General features: G+C 40.6%; 2 protein-coding genes across 2 annotated transcripts; both read right to left on the reverse strand.

Annotated features, from left to right (window-relative positions):
* Positions 1 to 329: 329 nt before the first annotated feature.
* Positions 330 to 6561, reverse strand: LOC117597339 (interferon-induced protein 44-like). The gene is made up of 7 exons (XM_053234515.1): positions 6405 to 6561; positions 6075 to 6105; positions 5712 to 5904; positions 5460 to 5600; positions 5080 to 5251; positions 2952 to 3052; positions 330 to 2843 (listed from the first exon to the last, which is right to left on the reverse strand). The coding sequence occupies exons 1-7, from the start codon at positions 6559 to 6561 to the stop codon at positions 2643 to 2645; spliced, it is 996 nt and encodes a 331-aa protein (XP_053090490.1). The 3' UTR covers positions 330 to 2642.
* An 8139-nt stretch (positions 6562 to 14700) lies between these two features.
* LOC113534858 (interferon-induced protein 44) lies at positions 14701 to 20345 on the reverse strand. The gene is made up of 9 exons (XM_053234617.1): positions 20205 to 20345; positions 19791 to 19828; positions 18934 to 19200; positions 18609 to 18639; positions 18248 to 18440; positions 17994 to 18134; positions 17624 to 17795; positions 15543 to 15643; positions 14701 to 15434 (listed from the first exon to the last, which is right to left on the reverse strand). Exons 2-9 carry the CDS (start codon positions 19813 to 19815, stop codon positions 15234 to 15236), a joined length of 1131 nt encoding a protein of 376 aa, XP_053090592.1. The 5' UTR covers positions 19816 to 19828; positions 20205 to 20345; the 3' UTR covers positions 14701 to 15233.
* Between the last annotated feature and the right edge of the window lie 662 nt (positions 20346 to 21007).

The following is a 21007-nucleotide window of genomic DNA, read 5'->3' on the forward strand; positions in this document are numbered from 1 at the left end:
AGAGAGCCTGGCGTACCCGTGACATATATAAGTCAACACCAACAAACCAAGCAGAAAGGAAATAAGTTAGGCCATACAGTTTTTTTCAAACAGATTTAGGGAAGGCGGGGTTAGCGGATGGGGACATGTTCCAGAAGAATGGTGGGAAGACCATCTCATTAATAAATGGATGGATGGACATTATTGATCCCAAAGGGGAAAAGATTAAGATACCAAAGAAAGGCAAGTTCCTCAGACAGTGCTGTGTAGAGTCATCCATAAAAGACTGAGGAAAGCACTAGACAAACAGCTGAGAGATAAGCAAGCAGGATTTATGAAGGACAGAGCTTGCAGAGACCTCATAGCTACACTGGGTATCACAGTAGAGGTCCCCACTCTACATCACCTTCGTGAACTTCCAAAAGGACTTCAACAGTCTAGATTGATCCATCCTGTGGCAGCTAATGAGGCACTATGGCATTCCAGAGAGTTTGTACCATGAAGATTAGTGCAGATTCATGACATATTATCACAACTAATTGCATTGCAGTTCCAGGTTCTAACACTACAAAATGTGTAAAAATTTCAAGGGGTTAAATACTTAGGCAAAGCTCTGTATACTGAGGCAGTTAAAAATAACCTTAAGCACAATTCTGAAGAACAATACAAATTTTGTTAGAGTTGTGCTATAATCTTTGGTCTATTTTTTTTTTCGTTTGTTTTGTGTGTGTGTGTTTCCCAAAATCAGCTGTTAAATGCAACTTTCTTAATATCAAGAATGTTTGGAAGCACTGCAAAATAGAACTGCTTGCTGAAGACATCTCACAAAAGGCAGGACATTTCAGCCTAAAACCTGTTTGCCTCTGGCAGAAGGTTTAGACTTTTCCACATTGACGCTCCATCCTTACACATTAACAAAATCTGACTGAAGATTGACAAAGAAGAGCTGGTTCTGGTGTTACACTAAAAAAAAAAAGAATAGAAAACATTCAGTAGTAATGAAGTTTTAGCATTTTTCTTGATGAACAGGTGAAAACAGGTGACTGAAATTTGAAGACTGTGTCTCTGTCTGCTGCTCAGTGGCTGTCCCTTTAAGTAGCCATTCTACTTTCATTTTTATAATCATATGCCAGAATTTTCAGAAGCCATGTTTTCCCTTATTCACACTACAGCATGAAAACTTATCCACACTACAACTTGAAAATTTCAGATTTATCCACTTGATGAGCAGCTTGTATGCTTGATGTTGTCTGATTGGGTATTAGGTTTGTAATGTACAGCATTATTATTTCAGCATTTAATTGTCCTTTTAATAGTTGCAAACTATTCCTTCTGTTCAACTGAAACTGTTTCTTTTAATGGTCTTAGTGGTAATGAGAAAAAGCCCATTTAATGAGTAGTGGGAAACTCTGTGTGGGCATGTAGGGTTGTTTGTTCGTTTGTTTTTCTTTGGTGTGGATTTAACGATTTTCATGTCCTTAAACATTTTATTTGAGGACTAAAATACACTGATTTTATGTACTTAAGTGTTAACATCTACAATAATGTTCTGCACATCATATCCTCGTTGATTTTGTTTTTATTTCTTTCATATTCAACAGCTGTTTCTTATTGAGGGCTACAGCATATGCTATCAAATCTGGTCTTTCTGCTTCACCTTTTCACAAGTCAATGAGGTAGCAGAAGAAACTCAGGTGTGTTACTTGAACTAGAGGTTGCTGAAACCTTTGATAATGCCTAATGAAACACTTGTAACTCTAAATTCACATGTAACTCTATATTTACCAGGTTGTGGCTCAGGTTTTTTTTTAATTTGATGATGAATATGAAGAGGATTTATTTTATAATTTCAGTTTCAATCCATGCATTTGTCTCAATCGAAGAGTCCCTCAATCAAATCAATCAACCATTTCATTTTCTGCTGGCCATCACAGGCATGTTATTTCATTTCATTCTTTTTAAGTGTACCTCTGTTGTAGCACCTGGAGCAAGAAATGCATTTGCTTCATTCATTGTATTGTTTAAGCTACTAATTTTGTAATGTCTTATTCAGTTTTATTATTTAATTTAAATATAATAATTTTAAAATCTATTTATAGAAGGAATAAGTGATATTAAACATACAGGGGCATTTTATAGTTTTATTTAAACATTACAGAATAATACATCAGATCAATCACCAATATATCTATCATGAAACCTTGTATATTACAGCTGAAATGAGCTAAATGTAAAATCTCCAAAATATGTACTAATTATAGCAATGTGTACTATTCTTTTGCGTCTCCATGACAACATTTACACTGTTAACCAGAATTTTAAATTGTTCAGTCTGTGCCACTGGTGCAGTCAATTCCATAATAATCATGTAAAAATTCAAACCTTTTCATACACTAAAGAAGTAAGATGAAATGTAATATAACTTTCAATGCTCAGGCTAGGATTTTAAAACTATATACAAAGCATGCATTATCTGTATATTTCTATCCTTAAACTCCTTTTAAAAATATGGATCATAAAATGAATATAATTTTCATGTTTTAAAATGTGTTGTATTAACGGATTGATTTGGATTAAGGATTGGGTGAATTTGATTGACAGATAGCCATTAGATAGTCAGAATTGTTTATCATTCTGCTTTTCATATTTTCTATGAAATTTCTTTATTCGCAGATTGGCTGTTGATGTGAAATTTGGTTGTTGGAACGTTTGATCACATAGTCATTAGCCCAATGTATAATCTGTGTTAAGGCATCCAGAATCAGGCAGTTTATATCCTCATTCATATGGGTCTCCTCGTGATAGTTCAAGACAGGGAAGATACAGTTCATAGGCACACCCAGTGCATTACTGCACTCACGCATCTGGATACACACACAAATATACACGTCATTAATTTGTTAGTTTCAAAATTGTAGTTGGAAATCTCTGCAGTGATGCTCATACAATCTCACTCTAGCAATATTACTCACTTTATCTCTGATCTTTTTGCTTTTGTAGATGTTTTGCAAATTCTCCACTGTCAGTGGACATGCCTGGTCTACACTTGTCATGAAAACGACTTGAGGGATTCCTGTAGCATAGGCAGGCAGCACACAGATAAAAACTCAGTTACTCAGTCATTTCATTGTAAATCTTAGCAGTGTGGTGGATATTTGCAGTCTGAGTTAAGATTTAGATTTAAGGTTTAATCTATAACTAAAATATGAACTGTTTTATTGCACCAGGAGTGCATCCTGACTCAAAACCTCTTATACAGAAAACACACACCGATTCCAATAATGAAAATGATCAGAAACAAAGGTTTACATGGCTGTTATTCTTCTATTTAGGGGATTATTAAAAGGATTACCTACCTCGTTCAATCAGATAGAAATTTTGTTCAGATTGTCCTCCAATCACATTACTGTATTCTGAATGAAGTGTATACATGAAAGTTTCTATTCCGATTGAGCTATCAGTTGGATTATTAACAGATTATTAGGCTGCATGTGAACTTGTCAGTCACTGCTCAGATTGAGCAAATATGCCAGTAGGTGGATTGGCTGTGCTAAATTGCCCCTAGATGTGAATGAGTGTATAATTGTGTGTGCATAGTACATTGTGTGTTGAAGGAATACACCCTGGATGGGACACCAGTCCAATGTAGAATGGAGTGGCATCCCATCCAGGGTGTATTCCTGCCACACATCCACACATGTCCAGTGTTCTAGGATAGGCTCTAAGCCCACTGTTATCCTGACCAAGATAAAGCAGTTACTGAAAAGGAATTAACATAGATTTCTAATCAGTGTGAATTCTTCTTTGCATTACTCCTCCCCTTGCTGCATAGTCAGTTCGAGACCTACACTCACTGTCCATTTTAATAGGAACACCTGTATACCTGCTCGTTTATGCAGTTATCATGTGGCAGCAGCGCAATGCATAAAATATATAGGGCCTAGCACTAAGACACAGCTAACTTGTTTAAAACAACATTCCACCAGAGCAAATCACTTCCTCTTCATTTGTTTACTTAGGATTTGAACACTCTTCCAAGACAAAATTTCACTGTTAAGGTTCTAGATTACAGATCAAAAACTAAGCATGAAAATAAAGCAGAAGTCAGTGTGTGTTGGACCCTGTGCATGTAGTATATTGTATAATTCCTTGCTATTCTCATGACTATCAATACAGGCAATAATCTGATGAGGAGTTTTTGTAACTGTAAAAAGAGGATAACATTGTCATTAAGTGAGGTTAAGCATGTTGCAGCAATGTTGCAGCATCAGAGCAGACAAGTTTATTCTGTTAATAATACAATTCAAATGTAGTCATTTTGTATTTCCTAGCTTTTTTGTTGGTGGTTGATTGAAGTAGCTTATTCATTTTAAAGTAGGATGACATAAATTGTGTCTATCCACACATCTGGATTGTAGGAAATAAGAAAGAATGTTTAAGGCTTAATTTGAAATCAGAAAAATATAATTTACGCCTTGTGTTTCCACTAGAAGGTCAATTGCAGCAGCGGATTTTGATCGCCTCACACTTTGTTGTGCTACCACACCCATCCTTGCATAGGCATGTTCATTTTTGGCCACAAAAATAGCAAGATACCTTGAGAGCACCTGCTAAAAATAAATGTAACTATGCCTTATGAGCATAAACTAATATTATTGAGGTGATGATCTGACTCACCCATTCCACTGGCTTTTTCTCGGACACTCTTTTACAGCAACAATTATTACTCTTTTGCACTACTGTCATCTGATTCTCTTTACACTAGCACTGTGTACTAGTCGGCGCTGCACTGTAACTTACTGTGCCCATTGTCTTGTTTTGGAAGTTTTGTACTGTCTTGTGCTGTCTTGTGCTGTTTGCACATGTTTGCACTGTGCACTTTATGTAAATATATGTAGTTTTGTGTTTGTTTTATGTAGCACCTTGGTCCTGGAGGAGCGATGTTTCGTTCCAACGTGTACTAACTAGCTGTATATGGTTGAAATGACAATAAAAGCCACTTGACTTGATTGAAGTTACCTTGAAATCACCTGCTAAAAATAAATGCAACTGTGCCTTACGAGGATAAGCTAACATTATTGAGGTGATGAGCTGACTCACCAATTCTACTGGCTGTTTCTTGGACACTCTTCAATTTTTTAATCAAATCATTTCCCATCAATGAAATCTTGTCGGCTGGTATGACATACACCAGGCAGTGCATCTGATCACTCAGGCTGGGATTTTGATTGTAATAATGGTTGCTTTCAGACAGTGGATATTTAGAGTTGAACTGAAGAAAAGAGAAAAACAGTTCAATAAAGTGTTTGTGTGGTGATACATAACTGGTTTGGATGATATTCCAGATACACTGGTTACATTGGTAGGCTTTAATAGTTACATGTTTTGTACTGATTTACATATGGTGTGATATAGGGATTGATGATAGCCAACCACAATAATGTGCATTGTTGCACACTAAAGTTTAAGTGTTATCTTACCAAGTAACCCTCTTTCATATGACCTCTTAAAGCGCTGATGATATCTTGAGTGTGCACCCCACCTTCTGCTTCTGCACCCATTACATCATTGAAGGCAAAAGGAAATGATCCTGCTTCATTTGCAAATCTAAATCGTTCATACTGAAAGTAGTACAGAAAAAGATGTGTTTTTCAATATTTACGTAGTTAGTTGTGTCATGCATACAAGGCACAAAGAGGTAACACACTTAGGACTGCATAATACGGACTCACGCATAGAGTGTGACTCGTAGTAGATATTGCAGCAGCCAGGCAGTTCACAAACTGACGTCCTTCAAAGATGCTTCTGATGGTGTTTATTGTGCTGGACTTTCCTGCTCCAACTGGTCCATACAGAAGGAAGCGGAGCTCTGGGACTTCATTACAAATGTTAAATGCTTTGAGAGTATTTAACATTTCGTCTTGTCTGAGAAAAGAAAATGTACGATTCCATCAGCTTATATGTTAGTTTATATCAGTTATAACTATTACAGTAACAACAATCAACTCAGTGCACGTGCTATCTTATAAGATATCAATCAAGATTAAAAGATAATGATGACCTTACAGCATACATAAGAATGTTTGTGAACTTACCTCCATCGCACTTTCCTCCATTCCTTAATTTCTGTAATGAATAAATGACATGCTATTAATACAATATTACAGTTGCATGTATACTATTATACTAAATAGTATAGTCCTATTTTTTCAGAAGGAGCACATTTGCAGTGTTAAATATTGTAATACAAATAGAAGATCTAATGTGATTAGATTTATGCTATATATTTTGTAATATATTTTTGAAATCTAAGAATAAGAACACCATTTACATAGTTAGTGCTTATTTGTATGATTAGGAATAGTAATTATTGACATTTTTCTAGTTAATTGATATTAGTTCAAGTAATAATTTATGTTACTTGCCTACTCTGACAAGGGCAGAGCATGAGACAGAGCCTGAACTGTTACTCAGGGTTATGGTGTAATTCCCTTCATCACTCTCCTGAGCATCTGAAATTTCCAAGACACATGTTGTACCAGTTTTTTTCACTGTAAGTGTGTTTGTGTGCACATTACACATGATCTTTCTAAATGAAGAGCACTTACGTTGTGTGAAGGTGAAATTTGCGGCCAGTGTGTCTTTCTCTGTCTGCTGTTTTGTGCAGCTCAGCTCCTTTTCCTCCTGAGTGCTTGTTCTTCTTTCAATTTTGCTGCTGTGTGTTTATGCACAAAGGGAGGGCTATTTCTCTGAAATCAAAAGTAAACAGTGTCTGCATTTTTTTTGCCTGTTTTATGAATTTATAGCTTGTTTTATAGCTTTTGTCGTGGAAAACTCTCTTAAGCCAGAATAAAGAAGAAAAAACTAATCCAAAGTCAAGGGGTCTTGGATGCCAAAAATCAAACTTTATTGAAACAAAGAACAAAGCCGAGATGTCTAGATCATTTGATTTGTATAGTCATGGCCCATGCTTTTATACAATGCTAGAACAGTGAGCTCATAAGGTTGAGTTTTTTTTTCATTTTTTATTTTAAACATTCCCCTGGCCTCTCGCCACAATTGTTTCAATAGCCCTGTACCTTCTCTTTAATCGTGGTGCAAGCTCAGCTAGTCTATTATTTTAATATTTACATTTTAACAATACACTGTTTAAAAGATCACAAACGTGGCGACAGATTACAGCGGTAAAGAGATACATACATACTTCAACACAAAGTCATACCGTTTCTATGATTATAAAGGTAATAATGTACTATCATGTACGAAATGTACTAAAATGTACATTTCTTATCATTTCTGATTATATCTTGATTGGACCTGATGGATTATATAATAATCATATTTATATCATACTCTGGTTAAGAAAATTCTACTATACTTGTTGGATGATTCTTCATGTATACTGGAAGGTTCTTCAACATTCCTCATGCATGCTTAAATGAACAGTGAACTTTACACTTTGTGGTAGGCTTGTGCAATATTGATTTTTCCCTGCTTCTGATTTACCATCTTAAAATCATGATTAAATTGTTTAATCATACAGAACTGATGAACTAAAAAAGACAGGAAAAAGAGCATGCGCATTCTGGAAGTGTTTGCTGGTGATGTCCCAAACTCCTTCTTTTCTCATGAATGTGTGAACATCAACTTCCTTTCACATGAATATGTACTGCACTGTAGCACTGTATTCCTAACATTGCATGTTCTCAGGATATTTATATTATTCATTGTTCTGACAAATGTTCAGTTGATTTTATTTCTTTTCTAAATGTTGCACAATCAGCTTCCATTGAGGTATTATTGCACCTAGTAGTCAAAAATCTGGCAGAAATCTCTCTGTTCCATGCTTGGGGGAGGAGTTACAGAGGTTCCGAGATTGGGCCAAAACAAATTCTGTGGCTGCCAAGATCTTGTTTTAAAGTAAATAACTGGAATTAAATCTGCAACACATCTGCAAGTAAAGTGTACGTGCAGACTGTGCAAATGTGCAAATAATGGCCTGTTCCAATGCTAACTAATAGCAGCACATCACTGTTTACGATAAATAAAGCTGTACTATAGCTGTATCTTCTTACTTCTAAAAGTCCACACTGATGTTCCACCCTTACACATTAATGAAATTGACAAAGAAGAGCTGGTTCTCTTCCAAAACTAAAATGAAAAAAACAGAAAACATTTAGGAGTGATGAATATCTTGATGAACAGGTGAAAACAGGTGACTGAAATTTGAAGCCTGTGTCTCTGTCTGCTGCTCAGCGGCTGTCCCTTTAAAGTAGTCATTCTACTTTCATTTTTACTGCTGGGTTTGTGTGCAGGGGAGAGGGGTGATTCTGTGAAATTCAAACTAAAAAGTCTCTACCTGTTTTTATAGGGCTATGCATGACTTTGTGGTCAGTTTAATAGTATGTTTGATGATTTAATAATTCTTAAACCAAGGCCAGATTTAGGGGTGCTAGGCTGAGCTATGGCCCACCTTTTTTTTTCCACTAAGCTCCGCTAACACTGTAGTGTAGTGAAGACACTGTCCGGCACACAAGAACTCGCATCTCCCTTCTCTGAAACAATGCTAAATATCAATTCCTGTTGGCTGTGCTTGATGTAATACTCATACTCACATGTCATAGTCACATCCAAAAACGAGTCCGAGACAATTCAGGTGTGTGCAGTGACATAAACAGGAATTACTTTCTAACACTCATATGTGCTTTTTGAACATCCTATTCTACTGAAGGTTTTCCACTAGAATTTGGCATGTGGATGTGGGGATTTATGCTCTTTCAGCCACAAGAGCATTAGTGAGGTCAGGCGCTGATGTGAGGTGAGGAGGCCTGGTGTGTAGTCAGTGTCCCAATTCATCGCAAAGGTGCTCAGTGGGGTTGAGGTCAGGGCTCTGTGCAGGACATTTGAGTTCTTCCATATCAATCTTGGTAAACCATGTCTTCATGGAGCTCGCTTTGTGCACAGGGGCATTGTCATACTGGAACAGGTTTGGACTAGACCTCTTGGTTCCAATGGTATGTGGTTGACTAAGTTTTCTGATTGTGTATAGTTGTTGTGTTTTACTTTTTGGCAGACTATATTAACCCAAGTGACTATATAAATTTAATAGTCAAATCATGGCTCATGCTACAGGCAGAAAATTCAGTTGTCAAGCTACATCTGTAGCTTTACACCCATTTGTGGTGCAGTAGAAAGGACTTTTGTAATTGTTGCCATCCCCAAATGCCAACACAGATGCACAGCTCTGAGCCATCAGCTCCTTTAAAATCTGAGCACCAAGGAGAAATCAGGCAGTTATTTTTTGCACTGTTCTTACCCAAGTTCCTGTATATAGAGGCAATTTGAATTGATATTAATGCTACATTTGAAATTTTGGCAAAAAGAAAAAAAGAAAAATGAAAAAAGACGCAAGAGAGAAACAGCACTGCAAAACAAATGTTGTATATCATCGTGATCCACATTTTGGCACAAATAAAATCTGAATACATATTAAAAGACAAGAGCCTGCAAGACAAAAAGGAGAAAATCTGAAGGTTGCATGACATTTATATGCCAGAATTTTCAGAAGGCCACGTTTTCCCTTATCTACACTACAACATGAAAATGTCTCCAGGTTACATATGTAACCATGGTTCCCCGAGGGAACGCCCCCGCGTGACCGCACTCTGAATCACGTGTCTAATCCGTCAAATGGATGGGCGAGACGTCACGGGCGGGGTGACGTAGCGACCCGGAAGCATATAAGCCCGAGCGGCGAGCCCCGCGTTAGCTTACTGGAAAATGAAGCAGGCACCGCAGGGACGCCGGAAGTGTGGCACCGAGACGCAGTGTCTCGTTCCCTCGGGGAACCATGGTTACATACGTAACCTTGAGACGTTCCCCTTCAGGAACTCGAGCTGCGTCACGAAACACTATCGGAACGAGTATACCCACGCCGCCAAACTTGCAAGTCCCTGCCTTCAGGAGGAGGCAAGCCTAAGGCACAAGGACAGAGGAGCCGGGAGTGGCTCGCATATCCAGGTCATAAAACCTGGCAAAGGTCAGGGGCGTGGACCATCCCGCCGCGTTGCAGATGTCCTGTAAGGACACACCTGCCAGAAAGGCCTTAGAGGCTGCCACCGCTCGGGTAGAGTGAGCCTTGACCCCCAGGAGACTGGGGAGACCAGAGGACTCGAAAGCCAGAGAAATGGATTCTACAATCCACCGGCTGAGGGTCTGCTTAGAAGCAGGAAAACCCCTCTTAGGGGGACCAAAGCACACAAGCAATTGGTCCGCCTTTCTCCACAGGGCAGTTCTGTGGACGTACAATTAAGCTTCCGATGGTCGGGCTCCCTGAAGGGAGGAGGACAGAAAGCCTGCAGCACGACCGGCCGTGGTGCCGAGGAGGGGACTTTCGGTACGTACCCCGCTCGGGGGTACAAGAACGCTTTGGCCAACCCAGGCGCAAAGTCTAAATAGGAAGGGGCCACAGAGAGGGCCTGAAGATCCCCCACTCTCCTAAGAGAGGAAATTGCCAAGAGAAAGGCAGTTTTTAATGTCAGAAGACGGTCCGAAATCTCCTCAATGGGCTCAAAGGGGGGTTTGCAGAGAGCCTCTAAAACCACAGCCAGGTCCCACGAGGGGACCCGAGATCGAGCTGGAGGTCTGATCCTCAGCGCACCGCGGAGGAAACGTGTCACCCAGGGGTGTCTGCCCACTGATTGGCCATCAAGGGGGGCGTGGTAGGCCGCAATAGCCACCACGTACACCTTCAGGGTGGAGTGGGTCAGCCCCGCGGAGAGACGGGCCTGCAAGAACTCCAGTACTGTACCAACTGGGCAGTGAACAGGGTCAAGTCGGCGGTCTCCACACCAGGAAGTGAAAAGTTCCCACTTCAGGGCGTACAGTTTCCTCGTAGAGGGAGCTCTGGACTGGTGGATGGTCTCCACAACCTCGGTTGAGAGACCGGAAGCGCGGAGTTGTGCCCCCTCAGAGGCCACACCCACAGCTTCCACAGCTCCGGGTGGGGGTGAAGATGGCCCCCCGCCTGTGAGAGGAGATCCCTCCTGACGGGAATCTCCCATGGGGAGCCGTCTAGGAGGGAAATCAGGTCCGAGAACCATACTCGGCCCGGCCAGAACGGGGCTACTAACAGTAGACAAATTAGGTAGGCGGCCTCTTAGGTCTGGGAGAAAGTGTTTCAGAGCCAGAAACACGGCCAGCATCTCCAGGCAGTTGATGTGCCAAGTGAGATGGCGGCCGCTCCACAGACCACGGGCAGGACGGCCACTCATGACCGCTCCCCATCCGGTGAGGGACGCATCCGTCGCTAGCACTACATGGCGACCAGGAGCTCCCAGGACCGGGCCCTGAGACAAGAACCCAGGTTCTCTCCACACAGCTAAGGCACGGTGGCATCGCCGCGTGACCTTGATCATGGGGAGCGGGTTTCCTCTGTTTTGGAAAAACTCCCTGGTCTTGAGCCACCACTGTAGGGGTCTCATGTGCAGCAGGCCAAAAGGTATCACGTTGGACGCAGCTGCCAATAGGCCCAGCAGTCTCTGAAACTGCTTTACAGTGAGTGACCGGCCTACTTTCACTCTCGCGACCGCTGTGAGGACCAACTCGATCCGAGCAGGAGACAAACGTGCCTGCATCGTGGTCAAATCCCACACGACGCCTAGATAAGCGGTTCTCTGAGCTGAAGAAAGCACGCTTTTCTCGGCGTTTAGTCTTAACCCCAGTTCCTTCATATGGGCGAGAACGACATCTCGATGCCGAGCCACCATCTGCTCTGAATGAGCTAAAATCAACCAGTCGTCGATGTAATTCAGTATGCGGATGCCCTGGAGTCGCATAGGAGCCAAGGCAGCATCCACGCACTTCGTGAAGGTGCGGGGTGAGAGTGCTAGGCCGAAGGGAAGAATCCAATACTGGTAAGCTTCGCCCCCGAAAGCGAACCTCAGGAACTTCCTGTGCGGGGGAAGGATGGAGATGTGGAAATACGCATCTTTTAGGTCGATCGTGACAAACCAGTCCTTGGACCTGATCTGAGACACGACCTGAGTGACCGTGAGCATCCTGAACTTCAGTCGTGCGACTGAGAGGTTCAATTACCGCAAGTCCAAAATGGGACGCAGCCCTCCCCCCTTCTTGGGAACAATGAAGTACCGGCTGTAGAACCCAGACTCTCTGTCGTGAGGAGGGACCACCTCGATGGCCTCCTTCCTCAGGAGAGTGTGTATTTCCTGCTCCAATACCAGAGCCTGCTCGGGACCCACCACAGTGGGAAGAACCCTAGAAAAACGAGGCGGAGGCGAGCCGAACTGAATTCGGTAGCCTCTTTCTACAGTACGCAGGACCCAATGAGACACATTCGGCAGAAGTTTCCACGCTGCCAGAAAGCTCACTAAGGGAATCAGTCTCTCGAGACTGACCTCTGGTGCAATAGAAGCGGTTAGCTGGGTGCCCTGAGGCGGCGAACCGACAGGGGGTAAATGAGCTAACCGCTGCGAAGGCCTCAGAAGAGGCCGCGAGCCTCCCAGACCCACTACGTTGCCGGGCGAGAACTGGGAGAGGCGCTCGCTGGGGACCGCTGCACCCTGAAGCACCATAGGTGGCAGGGTTGGCAGATCGACCTCCTGAGGGCACTGGGAGGACCCGGGCACCATGAGATGAGGTGTACGCCGCTTCGCCCCAGAGGGGCCCGCCCTCGGAAGCCCTGGGCCAAAACCATCAGAGCTTCTTAGCTGCGGCCCTTCTGGACATGAGGACGGTCCTCAGATCCGCCTTAGCGCCCGAAGGGCCGGGCCCAGAGCGTCGTCGCGACTCCTGCTCCCGCCTCGGGGGAGCACGGGAGGCGATGCTCTGTTTTTGGGCCTCCCTGTAGGAGGGGGCCGTACAGCAGCCCCACGAGCTAGAGAGCAACGGGGGAGGAACCGCTGGAACGCCGCCGCCTGAGCACTGGCCTGCTGGTATCTCTCGACGACGGAATCTACAGCGTCGCCAAACAGGCCCGAGGGAGTAAGTGGGGCATCCATGAATAACGCGACCCTGTCCTTCTCTTTCATATAGGACAGGGTCAGCCAGAGATGCCTCTCTGCCGCCTCGGAGGAACCAAGGGTCGACGCTCTCCACATCGACCTTCTCGGAGGACGATAGGCGGCGCGCCGAGTCCGCTCCCCGGGGGGAAGAAACCGCAGAGCGTGCTTCCGAACCCAGGGAGGGGACAGTGGACCTGGAGGGTGAGGAAGGAGAAAGGGACAGGCCCGTCTCCATTCCCTCTGCCAGGTCCATCTGCGAGCCCCACAAGCGCAACCGCCGCTCTGCCTCGGCAGAAGCGGGGCCGGCACCGCGAGGCACGCTAGTGAGGGCTCCCTCCTCAAAGAGAGCCCAACGGGAGCGGAGAGTACGCAGCGGTAAACGCTCACAATGTGCACAGCCGGCTCCCTCGAGAGCTGACTGAGCGTGCTCCGCTCCCAAACAGGCAACGCACAGACTGTGTGTGTCCCCGTCCGTGATATATTGCGGACAGGGAGGAACACACAGCCTGAAGCGCTGCCCGCTCTCGCTCTTAGACTTGTTTTTGGCTTTTGGCATGCTGCCAACAAAACACAAAATAGACAGACAATAGACAAACGATAGCCATAGAGCGCTTGCTGAAAACAGGAAGCTAACGCGGGGCTCGCCGCTCGGGCTTTTATGCTTCCGGGTCGCTACGTCACCCCGCCCGTGACGTCTCGCCCATCCATTGGACGGATTAGACACGTGATTCAGAGCGCGGTCACGCGCTTCGTGACTCAGCTCGAGTTCCTGAAGGGGAACAGTACTTTCAGATTTATCCACTTGATGAGCAGATTCCAAATGATGTATTTTTCTGTGTGAGAAAATGCAGTTTCAGTGTTAATGGCACAAATAATAAAATATGTATTTCCAGGCTTGAAATTGCAGAATATACTAGTAATAGATCAATGAAAGATAAAGTTAAGTTCTACCGAGTAATAGAAAATAGTAATGATTAGTAGATTATGGGATGTATATTTTTGGTGTGGATTTAACAATTCATGTCCATAAGCATTCTGTTTGAGGACTAAAATAAATTGATTTAATGTACGTTAACGTTTGATAAGTGTTAACATCTACAATAGATTTTTTTTTCATATACCACAGTTGTTTCTTATTGAGGGCTACAGCATATGCTCTCAGAACTGTTCTTTCTGCTTCACCTTTTAAGCAAGTCGATGAGGTAGCAGAAGTAACTCAGGTGTGTGACTTGATCTAGAGGTTGCTTAAACCTTTGATAATGCCTTGGGAATAACTAATGAAACACTTCTAACTCTATATTCATATGTAACTCTATATTTACCAGGTTGTGGCTCATGTTTTTTTTTGTAATTTGATGATGAATATCAAGAGGATTTATTTTCAATCCATGCATTTGTCTCAATCAAAGAGTCCCTCAATCAAATCAGTCAAAGAATTCTTTAAAGTGTTTCAATTCATTGAGAGTGTTGCTGAATTTTGATATAAACCATTTCATTTCAGTCATTTCTGCTGGCCATCACAGGCATTTAATTTAATTTCATTCATTTTGTGTGTACCTCTGATGTAGCAGGAAATGCGTTTGCTTCATTCATTGTATTGTTTAAGCTACTAATTTTGTGATGTCTTGTTCAGTTTCATTATTTAATTTAAATATAATAATTTATTTATAGAAAGAATAAGTGATATCAAACATACAGGGACATTTTATAGTTTTATTTAAACATCAAAGAATAATACATCAGATCAATGACCAATATAACTATCATGAAACCTTGTATATTATAGCTGAAATGAGCTAAACATAAAATCTCTGAAATATGTACTAATTGTAGCAATGTGTACTATTCTTTGGCGTCTCCATGTCAACATTACACTGTTAACCAGAATTTTAAATTGTTCAGTCTGTGCCACTGGTACAATCAATTCCATAATAATCATGGAAAAATTCAAACTCTTTCATACACTAAAGAAGTAAGATGAAATATAACTTTTCAGGTTCAGGCTAGGATTTTAAAACTATATACAAAGCATGCATTTTATCTGTATATTTCTATCCTTAAACTCCTTTTAAAAATGTGGATCATAAAATGAATATAATTTTCATGTTTTAAAATGTGTTGTATTAATGGATTGATTTGGATTAAGGATTGGGATTAATTTGAATGAGAGATAGCCAATAGATAGCCAGAATTGTTTAGCATTCTGCTTTTCATATTTTCTGTGAAATTTCTTTATTCGCGGATTGGTTGTTGATATGAAATTTGGTTGTTGGAACGTGTGATCACATAGTCATTAGCCCAATATATAATCTGTGTTAAGGCATCCAGCATCAGGCAGTTTATATTCTCATTAATATGGGTCTCTTCGTGATAGTTCGAGACAGGGAAGATGCAGTTCACAGGCACGCCCAGTGCATTACTGCACTCACGCATCTGGATACACACACAAATATACACGTCATTAATTTGTTAGTTTCAAAATTGTAGTTGGGAATCTCTGCAGTGATGCTCATACAATCTGACTATGGCAAAATTACTCACTTTATCTCTGATCTTTTTGCTTTTGTAGATGTTTTGCAAATTCTCCTTTGTCATCGGACATGCCAGGTCTACTCTTGTCATGAAAACCACCTGAGGGATTCCTGTAGCATAGGCAGGCAGCACACAGATAAAAACTCAGTTACTCAGTCATTTCATTGTAAATCTTAGCAGTGTGGTGGATTTTTGCAGTCTGATTAAAGATTTAGATTTAAGGTTTAGATGTAGCTATAGATTTTTTTTTAACCATGTGCACTTTCTGTGTCCCCACTTAATGCCTGGTGAATATAAAATGCCGAGGTCAATTTCCACCCTGCATCTGCTTCAAAATGTTAGTTTGATACCCATCCCATCACTTTTCCAACCTCAAAATTATTTTAAATAGACTAAAATCTATAATATGAACTTTTTATTGCACCAGGAGTGCATCCTGACTCAAAACCTCATACACAGGACACACACGCCGATTCCAATGATGAAAATAATCAAAGTTTACATGGCTGTTATTCTTCTGTATAAAGGATTATTAAAAGGATTACCTACCTCGTTCAATCGGATAGAAATTTCATTCAGATTGTCCTCCGATCACATTACTGTCTTCCAAATGAAGTGTATACATGAACATTTTTATTCTGATTGAGCTATCAGTTGGATTATTAACAGATTAGTAGGCTGCAAGTGAACTTGTCAGTCACTGTTCAGATTGAGCAAATGTTCCGATAGGTGGATTGGCTGTGCTAAATTGCCCCTAGATGTGAATGAGTGTATAATTGTGTGTGCATAGTGCATTGTGTGTGGTAGGAATACACCCTGGATGGGACACCAGTCCAATGTAGAATGGATTGGCATCCCATCTAGGGTGCCACACATCCACATATGTTCAGTGTTCCTAGTATAGGCTCCAAGTCCACTGTGATCCTGACCAAGATAAAGAAGTTACTGAAGAGGAATTAATATAGATTTCTAACCAGTGTGAATTCTTCTTTGCCTTACTCCTCCCCTTGCTCCTAGTCAGTTCCAGACCTTCACTCACTGTCCACTTTAATAGGAACACCTGTATACCTGCTCGTTTATGCAGTTATCTAATCAGTCAATCATGTGGCAGCAGTGCAATGCATAAAATCATGTAGATATGGGTCAAGAGCTTCAGTTAATGTTCACATCAAAATGTTTAAAGTCACAGAGATCAAATTTTTTTCCCCATGTCTGATGTCTGATGTCTGATGTGAACATTAACTGAAGCTTGTAATGATCACCTTATGATGACGTCATGTGTGCTCCCTCTCTCTCTCGTGCACCTTGCCGTGTATGCGGATGTGTCGTACCACCGCTATATAAGTGTAATATTTGATCATTCATTCAGTGACAACGGAATAATCTGTCGACTCTATATGAGTATATAGTAACCTACTGAAATAAATGAGGGACAGCATTATCTCTTCGAGTCCAGCTGAGTTATATCCACTTTTGTTCCTGAGGAAACCGTGAGAATCTATAACACAATTCTTACAAGCGCTTGACCTGTATCTGCATGACTTTTTGCACTGCACTGCTTCCACATGAATGGCTGATTAGAAGGTGGAAGGTGAGTGTACATTCCTCATTGTCCTAACTGCATACCTGTTTTTATTAGTTTTACTGTAGTTGCTGAATAATTCTTCGTAGTTACAAAAATAACATGGTTTAAGATGATTAACTGACTTATAAACTAAAAGTACAGGGATTGAATGATAGAGTCACTGGCATATTGTATAATTCCTTGCTATTCTCATGACCATCAATGCAGGCAATAATCTGATGAAGAGTTTTTGTAACTGTAAAAAGAGGATGACATGATAACATTATTATTAAGTGAGGTTAAGCATGTTGCAGTTTAAGGCTTAATTTGAAATCAGAAAAATATAATTTAGGCCTTGTGTTTCTGCTAGAAGGTCGATTACAGCAGCGGATTTTGATCGCCTCATTTTTCGCATTCATTTTTGGCCACAAAAATAGCAAGATACCTTGAGAGCACCTGCTAAAAATAAATGTAACTGTGCCTGACAAGGATAAACTAATATTATTGAGGTGATGATCTGACTCACCCATTCTACTGGCTGTTTCTCGGACACTCTTCAATTTTTTAATGAAATCATTTCCCATCATTGAAATCTTGTCGGCTGATATGACATACACCAGGCAGTGCATCTGATCACTCAGGCTGGGATTTTGGTTGTAGTAATGGTTGCTTTCAGACAGTGGAGATCTAGAGTTGAACTGAAGAAAAGAGAAAAACAGTTCAATAAAGTTTGTGTGGTGATACATAACTGGTTTGGATGATATTCCAGATACATTCGTTACACTGGTAGGCTTTAATAGTGACATTTGTTTCGTACTGATTTAAATATGGTGTGATTAGCACTGATACCACAATAATGTGCATTGTTCCACACTAAAGTTTAAGTGTTATCTTACCAAGTAACCCTCTTTCATATGACCTTTTAAAGCAGTGATGATATCTTGAGTGTGCACCCCATCTTCTGCTTCTGCACCCATTATATCATTGAAGGCAAAAGGAAATGATCCTGCTTCATTTGCAAATCTAAATCGTTCATACTGAAAGTAGTACAGAAAAAAAGATGTGTTTTTCAATATTTACGTAGTTAGTTGTGTCATGCATACAAGGCACAAAGAGGTAACACACTTAGGACTGCACAATACGGACTCACGCATAGAGTGTGACTCGTAGTAGATCCTGCAGCAGCCAGGCAGTTCACAAACTGACGTCCTTCAAAAACGGTTCTGATGGTGTTTATTGTGCTGGACTTTCCTGCTCCAACTGGTCCATACAGAAGGAAGCGGAGCTCTGGGACTTCATTACAAATGTTAAATGCCTTGAGAGTATTTAACATTTCGTCTTGCCTGAGGAAGGAAAATGTACAATTCCATCAGCTTATATATTAGTTTATATATCAGTTATAACTATTACAGTAACAACAAGCAACTCAGTGCACATGTGCTATCTTATATCAATCAAGCTTAAAGGATAATGATACCTTACATCATATGTAAGAATGTTTGTGATCTTACCTCCATTGCACTTTCCTCCATTCCTTAATTTCTGTAATGAATAAATGACATGCTATTAATACAATATTATTGTTGCATGTATACTATTATTCTATAGTATAGTCCCATTTTTTCAGGAGGAGCACATTTTCAGTGTTAAATATTGTAATATGAATAGAAGATCTAATGTGATTAGATTTATGCTATAAATTTTGTAATATATTTTTGAAATCTAGGAATAACAACACCATTTACATAGTGCTTATTTGTATGATTAGGAATAATTATTATTAACATTTCTCTATTGAATTGATATTATTTCAAATAATAATTTATTGTTACTTGCCTACTCTGACAAGGGCAGAGCATGAGACAGAGCCTGAACTGTTACTCAGGGTTATGGTGTAATTCCCTTCATCACTCTCCTGAGCATTTGAAATTTCCAAGACACATGTTGTACCAATTTTTTTCACAGTGTGCTTGCCCTCTACACAAGACAAACTGTGGCCGTCCTTTTCCCATGCTGTTGTTACATCTTCTGTGTTTGCCTGACATTGAAGAATAACATGATCTCCACTCGTGACGCATTTATTAGCCAGAACTGTGACAAATTCTGTAAAACAAATGAGACCAAAAAAGTTACAAAGACACATTGAATGGTTAATTTCATATGTTTATGTTCATGTGCATGGTCATGCCATATGATTCTTGTCAGATTAACTCATGTACGTGTCAAGCCAATCTCCCAGTCCTCATCAAACAGGATGCTTGATGTCATATTTCATATTTTCATATTTTAAACCACTTAAAATTACAGTAAAATATACACATATGTATGTACTTTACCAGGTAATAGGCTTGAAATTTAGAAAGTGTCAAAATGTTAGATTAGGAGGAAATGCCATGTGCAGAGCCCAGGATTCAAATATCTGTGTTTAAAACCACTTAATAAACACTGTTCTTTAAATAGGTGTGCTTTTTCTAACATATTCAGAACTAGAAATTAGAAGTAATTCTGCAAGAATGCCCCAGACACTCAGTGGATGCATGGGAAACTGCTGATTGATTGATTGATTGATTGATTGTTGTTATTGTTACTGAAAACAGGTACATATGCATGTAGACACAGAAGCCCTGCCCAGTGCACTATTGTCCCATTTAATATTACTGTAATGCTTCAGTAAGTCAGTTTGTGTTACATACCAGGTTTGGATGGAGAGGATCCCATGTTTGAATCTATACTGAAGAAATATAAACATATTAAAAACTCATCATTTACATTATTAGTGTAAGATCCTGTAGCTATATAGAGAATGAAGACAGTGACACAGCAAAAATAAACAGAAAGTAAAAGTGATGGATAGCATAGCACCATGTTGTATCTGTAATAAACGGCATTTACGAATGAGAATTCAGTTATCTCAAAATGAATAGCAACAATGCAATCAGTGGGTCCTTGTCTTGTATGTTTTAAGATATTTAGTAGAACTGCGTGTACACATGAGAGAGAGAGAGAGAGAGAGAGAGAGAGAGAGAGAAAGAAAAAGAAAGAAAGAAAGAAAGAAAGTGTGTTTGTGTGCACATTACACGTGATCTTTCTAAATGAAGAGCACTTACCTTGTGTGAAGGTGTGAGTGAAAATTGAAGCCTGTGTGTCTTTCTCTGTCTGCTGTTCCGTGCAGCTCAGCTCCTTTTCCTCTTGAGTGCTCGTTCTTCTTTCACTTTCGCTGCTGTGTGTTTGTGCACAGGGGGGAGGGGTATTTCTCTGAAATCGAAAGTAAACAGCGTCTGCCAGTTTTTTTTTTGTTTTGTTTTGTTTTGGGGTTTTTTTGCCTGTTTTATGAATTTATAGCTTGTTTTATAGCTTGTTGGATGTTTCTTCATGTATACTGGAAGGTTCTTCCTCATGCATGCTTTAATGAACAATGAAATTTATACTTTGTGGTAGGCTTGGGCAATATTGATTTTTTTCCGCTGCTTCTGATTTACCATCTTAAAAATCTATATTAAATTATTAAATCGTACAGAACTGAAACTGGAAGTGCTTGCCTGTGTTGTCCCGAATTTCCAATCCCTGCCATAATCTCACTTCCTTTCACATGAATGTGTACTGCACAGTAGCCTATTCCTAACATTGCATGTTCTCAGGATAGGTTATTTATATTATTCATTGTTCTGACAAATGCTCAGTTGATTTTATTTCTTTTCTAGATGTTGCACAATCAGCTTCCATTGAGGTATTATTGCACCTAGTAGTCAAAAATCTGGCAGAAATCTCTCTGCTCCATACTTGGGGGAGGAGTTACAGAGGTTCCCAGATTGGGCCAAAACAAATTCTGTGGCTGCCAAGATCTTGTTTTAAAGCAAATAACTGGAATTAAAATCTGCAACACATGTCTGCAAACAAAGTGTAAGTGCAG

This window comes from Pangasianodon hypophthalmus, chromosome 5 (genome assembly GCF_027358585.1).
Source record: "Pangasianodon hypophthalmus isolate fPanHyp1 chromosome 5, fPanHyp1.pri, whole genome shotgun sequence".
Taxonomy (NCBI): Eukaryota; Metazoa; Chordata; class Actinopteri; order Siluriformes; family Pangasiidae; genus Pangasianodon; species Pangasianodon hypophthalmus.

Excerpts from the sequence above, each read along its gene's own strand:
- LOC117597339 (XM_053234515.1), bottom strand. The coding sequence starts at position 6,561 with ATGTGTAATGTGCACACAAACACACTTACAGTGAAAAAAACTGGTACA. Across the intron at positions 5,252-5,459 it reads ATATGAAAGAGGGTTACTTG|TTCAACTCTAAATATCCACT; the intron begins GTAAGATAACAC and ends TCTTTTCTTCAG. Across the intron at positions 3,053-5,079 it reads AGAAACAGCCAGTAGAATTG|GAATCCCTCAAGTCGTTTTC; the intron begins GTGAGTCAGCTC and ends CCTATGCTACAG.
- LOC113534858 (XM_053234617.1), bottom strand. The coding sequence starts at position 19,815 with ATGGGATCCTCTCCATCCAAACCTG. Across the intron at positions 18,135-18,247 it reads CTACGAGTCACACTCTATGC|TATGAACGATTTAGATTTGC; the intron begins GTGAGTCCGTAT and ends TACTACTTTCAG. Across the intron at positions 15,644-17,623 it reads AGAAACAGCCAGTAGAATGG|GAATCCCTCAGGTGGTTTTC; the intron begins GTGAGTCAGATC and ends CCTATGCTACAG.